Source organism: Penaeus monodon, chromosome 11 (genome assembly GCF_015228065.2).
Source record: "Penaeus monodon isolate SGIC_2016 chromosome 11, NSTDA_Pmon_1, whole genome shotgun sequence".
NCBI classification, from domain to species: domain Eukaryota; kingdom Metazoa; phylum Arthropoda; class Malacostraca; order Decapoda; family Penaeidae; genus Penaeus; species Penaeus monodon.
Genome location: NC_051396.1, coordinates 44,977,359 through 44,984,858, shown reverse-complemented (window position 1 = coordinate 44,984,858; position 7,500 = coordinate 44,977,359). Strand labels below are relative to the sequence as shown.

At 35.9% G+C, this 7,500-nt stretch overlaps 1 protein-coding gene across 2 annotated transcripts in view; it reads right to left on the bottom strand.

The window, feature by feature from the left end:
• Positions 1-499: 499 nt before the first annotated feature.
• LOC119578979 (UPF0183 protein CG7083-like) overlaps positions 500-7,500 on the bottom strand; it is a 15,955-nt gene continuing 8,954 nt past the window's right edge. Inside the window, exons 3-9 of one of the 2 annotated variants that reach the window (XM_037926669.1) lie at positions 7,076-7,203; positions 6,059-6,218; positions 4,903-5,122; positions 4,531-4,733; positions 3,538-3,711; positions 2,420-2,566; positions 500-875 (exon numbers count right to left, since the gene is read on the bottom strand). In XM_037926669.1, coding sequence (XP_037782597.1) covers positions 816-875; positions 2,420-2,566; positions 3,538-3,711; positions 4,531-4,733; positions 4,903-5,122; positions 6,059-6,218; positions 7,076-7,203 — 1,092 coding nt within the window. In that variant the 3' untranslated portion in view covers positions 500-815. The remainder of the gene's footprint in view (positions 876-2,419; positions 2,567-3,537; positions 3,712-4,530; positions 4,734-4,902; positions 5,123-6,058; positions 6,219-7,075; positions 7,204-7,500) is intronic. The other variant, XM_037926670.1, reaches the window with a different exon arrangement.

The following is a 7,500-nucleotide window of genomic DNA, read 5'->3' as shown; positions in this document are numbered from 1 at the left end:
AAGAGAAATACCTATATGTTTATAACTAAAAAAAATATATATATAAATAAATAAAAAAATGTGAATGGGGTTACAATATATATATATATATATATATATATATATATATATAATATATATATATCATAATTATATACTATATACATACTATTAATTAATACATACTATATATACATCATACATAATCATAAACATACATACTACATATATATAATATTAATAATAATACTAATATACTACATATATATATATATATATATATATATATATATATATATATATATATAATATAATATTATATAATATATATATATATATATATATATATATATATATATATATATATATATAATTTATATATATATATATATATATATATATATATATATATATATATATATATATATATATATATATATAATATATATATATATATATAATATATAATATATATTTATATATTATATATTATATATATATATATATATATATTCATGTATAAGGTGAAGTATAAACAATTCTTTATGTGCATACATATCCATGTATATATGGTCATTCAAGTATATATATACGCATTTGCTAGTACACATATCATTTTCAAGGAGACAGATCATATACCGAATGTTACACTTAGTCATTCAAATCACAGACTCTCATATTTATCCAAGGTTGCCATTCTTGGACAATATACTCTTCTGCGTAAGATCTACGACGGTCTTGCTTGCTTTGGGGCTTCATCCCCGCCCGCACAATATCCCTCCGTCTGACGTCCGTGTGATTCTCAGCATCTTCTAGATCTCTCCCTAAGCCCAGTACTATGCAGCTTCTTCACTCTCATATAAAGTTACCGATGCTATATGTCCATTTGCCATAACCTGGGAAAACATGGAGTGAGAATGAATTAACTACAAATAAAAAAGAAAAAAAAAAAATTATGAAGTAACTCATTAGTGTTATATATAAAAACTTGGCTTGTAACAATAACTTTGATTTTATGCGTTTTATTTGTTTGCTTGCCATAATCTTGCTGACAGACTTGGGAGTTGAGCTTTCCTCTTGACAGGGAGAGAGAAAAATATACTTCATTATATATGTATGGAAAATCATCAAAAAATTTTCTCCTCATCCAAGGGAGGTAGATGAGGAGGGGGGGGGGGGGGGAATCAAAGTAAGACACTCTCTCAAACTGGGAAGAACATGTTTTCATTCTGGGATACCTGCTCAAACATCCAGATTAAGAAAAAAAGAGTAATCAAAGTTTCAATGGGCCAAGACGTTTTCATAGTATGCCAAAAAATCAAAAACTCAAAACATAACTCAGAGAACTGTGTAAGTGTTTGAGAGGTTAAATGCAGTACCAAATGAACTACTAACAAGTGGCAGTGAATCAGATTCTATCCCTCATCAAGTTGTTTCAATTGCTAAAAAGAAATTGGCCAGTCCTCCAGGATGGCACTACCATGAGCTACTAATATGGCTTATATATGAACTTTCAAGTAACCAAGTAAGTAAATGTGTCAGAAGCTCACTCATTCATTCACTCGCATGCATATGCCCGTGCACACACAAATGTGTACATACACACCCACATAGATGCACACAGATATGCATGCACAACACCCCCCACACACACACAAAAAAAAAAACAAAAAAACTAAACAAATGGTAAAAGGTGCAATTGAACTTGGCCCTTTACTGGAAAAAATGTTGAAGAGATGAATCAAATAAGGATGTACTGTATAAAACCAGATTATGGAAGTCTGACTAGTGTAATTAGTGAATTGAGAGAAAACTAATAAGAACATAAGTTAAACTGCTTGTGTAACACAAACAATCAAACATTTGGGGAACTTAGATTCAGTACGGGTAGATAAAATTGATAGCTGGGTAGGCTGTGCCAAATGATAGACTGATATAGAAACACACTGGCAAAAATATAAAAGAATACTTCTTTACTGGATGAAGAAAATAAGACCTGCATGATAGGAAAAAATTGAGGCAATATAATTATATTCACAATTATGCTCCAAGAACAGTAAAGTTACACAAAGAAGAATTTGTAGTTGAGAAGAGGTCACAGTAAAAAGTTCCGAGTAAAACAAGGCAACAAACATGTTCAGAAATTTAGGCTTCCAAGCAAAAGTCTGAAAAAATCTTCCAGAAAATGGTATATGTGCCAGAAACCTCTATGTAAAATAATATAAATATGGCAAAAGGGTTCCCCTACACTTGGTTGTCTCTTCAATATATAAATAACATTTACATGCTGCCATACATACATATACCCAAGCATGTACACATGCATGTTTATGTGTGCCCCCCCACCCTACCCTACCCCACCCCACACACCCACACCCACACCCACAAGTACACATGCATTGAAAAACTACACAATAAAAAATTTAAAAGAGTAACAAACCTCAAATATAATATCCTGATATGCATGGCAAAACGTTGAGCCAAAGGGGTTGGAGGTGTTGGTGGAGGAAGACCGATGCAGGACAACAGGCCTTCCTCGCGGCTTGATCCTTGATCCCAGCGTGTCCCATAACGTCACACTCTGGACCTGTGCATTTTGGGTAAAGTGTCGTTTCTAAAATCCATATTCTTTATTTTTTTTTTAATTCTCTGTTCTACGATTCAAATACTGGAATACTTTAGGAAATCACAAGAACATAAAACAACCAATAAAAAAAATTTAGGTAATACAAAGCAAATTCATCTAGCTCTTCTCTGACATGGAGTTTACGACTCCAACACTGTCATCTCTTTATATATCTCTATATTACAGTTACCTTTTTCATGGATTCCATGCAAATCATGTTTTCTGTATCCTTTGGTTCCACAGTGACTATAATTAAGAACAAATATGTGAGAAAAAAATAATAATAATAGTAAGGAGAAGAAGAAGACTCTACTATCCATTTCTTCATTATGTCTTACCATTTTCACAAGTTAAAATGTGAGCATAAGTTGAGTTGTTAAGTATTAAATTCAGTCAGTCAGAGGCCACCGCAGATTCATCGATCAGGAGTAGTAAAAAAAAGTAAATAAAATTGTGTTAGGAAAGTCAGTGAGGATAATCATGAAACATATATAAAAAGAAAGTATATGCATATGAAAGCCACTTCGCTTTCACTCTTCTTGGAAAAAAGTAAAAGAAAAAAATTATACAAAATGTGCCACCTATTCTAAACTAACATTAACTGACAATTACTTTTTTCCAGTTAAAATACAAAACCTAAAAAATCTGTTAGTGAGAGCAACTATTTACTAACTATGCTTAAAAGCAAAGGCTGCAATGTGGTATTGCTTTAGGGAAAATAAGAAGAGTTAGGACATATATCATGCATTAAGGTGATTTTTCTTTTTAAGAATTCTGCTTCATGAACACAAGCTGGGATATTGTTCTAAAAGCCAAACATAAATGCAATTGACAGAATAAAGGAAAACACGAAAAAGAGTGTGAGAAAGAGAGAAAATGTTGAGTCTTACTACCTCTGTTCCTCCCTCCCTAGAAACAGCTAAAACACCTACCGTGATAGTGGATGGCAAATCAATGAGCTGAGTTGTGTCCTCTGGCTGCCGGGGAACAGTGAGGGGCAGCTCAAACTCGCAACGGTGATACATGTTGAAGTTATAATGTCCAGGGAAGTTTGTGTGGAGGACAAACTTCTTGGCTCGCTGTGTCTTGGCATCAAACAGTATATCCTTTAACATAAGAAGCAAAAAACAGCCATGTTAATATGCTACTTAAAAAAAAGCAAGCTTATTTTGCCAACTACTATCAATTGTTATGACGATCAAAACATTGCTCTCCTTCCCCAGATACAAATCTCTTTTTCATGACTTAGAAACTATATAAATATATTTCATAAAATAACCAAACCCCACACAATGACACTTATGTCTGATATCATTCTGAACTTATCTTTATCAATATCATCTAGATTACAGACCTCTTCTTTACACTTTTAACATTAACTCTATTCTAGGTGCTTTAACAAATAATGAATTGGCTGGTGAAAGATTAAGTCATATTTCAAATCTTGTCTGCCACACACTTATGAAATATAACAATTGGTTTTTCTCAAGGCTGGTGTGCATGTCTATAGCATGGTAAATTCACTGCAAATTATATTATTTGAAAACCTATGTAAAGCCAGTGACACGAGGGAGACCTGCCATGCCAGTGACAAATATAGAAAATTATAATTTTTTCACTGAAACTATTAGTACTAACATTTCTTATAAGCATGCCATATTTGATATTACTATTCACATTAAATGTACTTGTGTGAGCTATCACTGTCCTACATTAAAAATTCTTTTTAGCAAAATAGAGATTCTTGTTTTGATTGCGAGTCTATCTGTCACTGGGCAGATTTCACAGATGGACAATATATTTTATCATTTTCTTCATTAACACACTTGCATTCCTACATAAAAGTCTGCCAATTACAATAACAATATCTACAGCATAATCATTAACAATTGCCACTTCAAACTGTAAGTGCTAGTAATACTTACTAATCCCAACGTGAAGTAGTTAAAGAAAAAATCTGAGCGTGTTGTAGCCTTCCGTGCACGTGCATTATGGATCTTCATCTTGTCCTCTGACTTGTAGAATATTCTTGATGGTGCACCCAGGGCTACAGAGACCTCCTGACATGAAGCTCCAAAATAAATTGTCTGTACAAAATTTTGGCGAGACTCGTGGTGGCGGGACCTCCCTGCGAGATGAAAAATTAGAAGATATTCTAGAAATAGAAGACTAAAAATATTAATAATCAATCTTTATTGTCACTATATGGCTCCTAGAGGAGGAGGAAGTGGCAAAAGATGAGGAGGAAGAGAACAAAGACAAAAAAGAAAAAACGTGTGGCTCAACAATCATCTTACCATCATCTGTAAAAAGGTTGAGTCTGAGACCCTTTGTCTTGCCCATATCTCTCAGGACAAGAAGGGATTCCAGGTGTATCTGGTTGTGCATACACAAGGCAGGCAGGGGGGGTGCCCGTGTATCGTTTGGATTGTTCCCGTTGTAAATGAGCATCTTAGACACTACAGGTGATGCCCCACTTGGGAACTGAAGGGATCCTAGGCCCTTATTCAGGCATGGCTGTGGAAAGAGTTGGCAATGTCAATTAGTGCTTAACTTTCATGATAACTGGTGGGATGAAAGATAAATTATATACTTAAAATGCTCACTATACAAATCATTATAAATGTTCTATAAATAAAAGTGCTTGTGAAAACCCATTTCAAAATCATTAACTCTCAAGTAGCATAACCATACAAATATATCTTACACAATCAAGCCATTAACTGCATTTGCTGATCTGACCATAATAATATAGCCATTCTTCACAGTAAATAAACCTTAAACCATTAGATCCAGGTGACCTGACCGTGACATCATGAAAAAATTTGGCTGAGGCCAGGTGATGGGAATATGCCATTGTAATACCTGGCTGAGGGCTGGGGACAGGAATGAATAGTGATAAGCACAAAGCTCTCACAGGAAGATTATATTTAGTGGACATTTGGAAAGGGGCTCTTGCATTACTTCCACCAGTAAATGAAAGTGGAATGTACCATCCATAAGCAAGACTAGAAGAGAACCACCTACAGGGCGGACAATGTCAGAAAAAGGTATATTACAGAAAATTGAATCAAAATTACTAAAAAGTAATAAAAATAACACAATGTTACTTGATTTTATTGTTACTACACAGATCTCTAAACTACCTAGAGAGAAGATATGGAGTGTGTGCAAAGAAAACGGTGCACTACCATCTTGACAGAGCATGTCAAATAACAAATATACTGTAGACCTTGGGGGGAGGGGGGGAAAGAGAGAGATGGTAACAATACGAAGGGGAGGCATGGAGTCACACACAGCTGTTTGTGTGGGGCGGGCCTATAAGTCACACACCCAGGAGAGTCACCATTCAAACAAGACTAATGGCCAGATTTTGGGCATGAGCAACCAGCCAGATCCAATGGGTTAAAATAAAAAGTCACTCAGTAGAACCCTAATTAACCTTACACGCACCTGATATTTCTGATCGACAGGGAAGAAAAAGGAGAGTCCCGGAAAATTGATCACCAATATCTGCCTTTCACAGTCATAGATCCCTGGGTGAGTCGCGCCAAACGAGTGGTCAATCTGCTCTATGCTTGGCACAACCTCGGGGGAGTTGAAAGGGATTCCACTGTTGGAAGTGAGCAGAAAGTGAGTACTACAGTATTACACTGATTTTGTGTAAACTCTGTATAAACACAGTACATAAAAATTACAAAATCTAAATCTAATATAGAATGAAATCTAAATTTCACATAGAATGACATAATATAAATATCACATCCTGTAAACATAATTTTGTAACATCACAAGAAAAAGTAATCTCTCTCTCTCTCTCTCTCTCTCTCTCTCTCTCTCTCTCTCTCTCTCTCTCTCTCTCTCTCTCTCTCTCTCTCTCTCTCTCTCTCTCTCTCTCTTACACAAAACACACACACACACACACACACACACACACACACACACACACACACACACACACACACACACACACACACACACATATATATAGAAAGAGAGAGAGAGAGAGAGAGAGAGAGAGAGAGAGAGAGAGAGAGAGAGAGAGAGAGAGAGAGAGAGAGAGAGGAGAGAGAGGAGATGAGAGGAGAGAGAGAGAGAGAGTGAGAGAGAGAGTGAGAGATGGAGTGAGAAGAGAAAGAGAGAGAGAGGAACAGAGAACAGAAGAGAGACACAGAGACAGAGAAAGAGACAAAGACAGAGGATGAGAGAGACACAGAGAACAGAGAAAGGAGAGAGAGAGGAAGAGAGAGAGAGAGAGAGAGAGAGAAGAGAGAGAGAGAGAGAGAGAGAAGAGGGAAAGAAAGAGAGAAAGAAAGAGAGAAAGAAAGAGAGAAAGAGAGAGAGAAAGAGAGAGAAAATAAGAAAGAGAAAGAGAAATAGAAAGAGAGAAGATAGTAAAGCCCTTCCTTGCAAAGAGAGAAATGCATACGACAACAAAAAAAAGAGAGAGGGAAAAAAAAGAAAACTCACCAGTATTTTAACTTGACAGCCTTCATGTCATACACTTCGATTACTTTGAGGCGCTGACATACAGGGTCAAAGTACAGCTGGATTCCATCGTTGGATAAGTTCAGGATCAGGTCAGTCTCCAGCGAGGTCTGGAACAATTCATTCACGTTACTTCAAGTTACTCAATCACAGAATTGTCTCAAGAAGGTCAAATATTGCATCATAAACTTTACCTTAAGCCCCCAAGAGAGAGAGAGAGAGAGAGGAGAGAGAGAGAGAGAGAGAGAGAGAGAGAAGGAAGAGAGAGAGAGAGAGAGAGAGAGAGAGAGAAGGAGAGAGAGGAGACAGAGAGAGAGAGAGAGAGAGAGGAGAGAGAGAAGGAGAGAGAGAGAGAGAGAAGAGAGAGAGAGAGACGAGAGAGGAGAGAGAGAGAGAGAGAGAGAGAG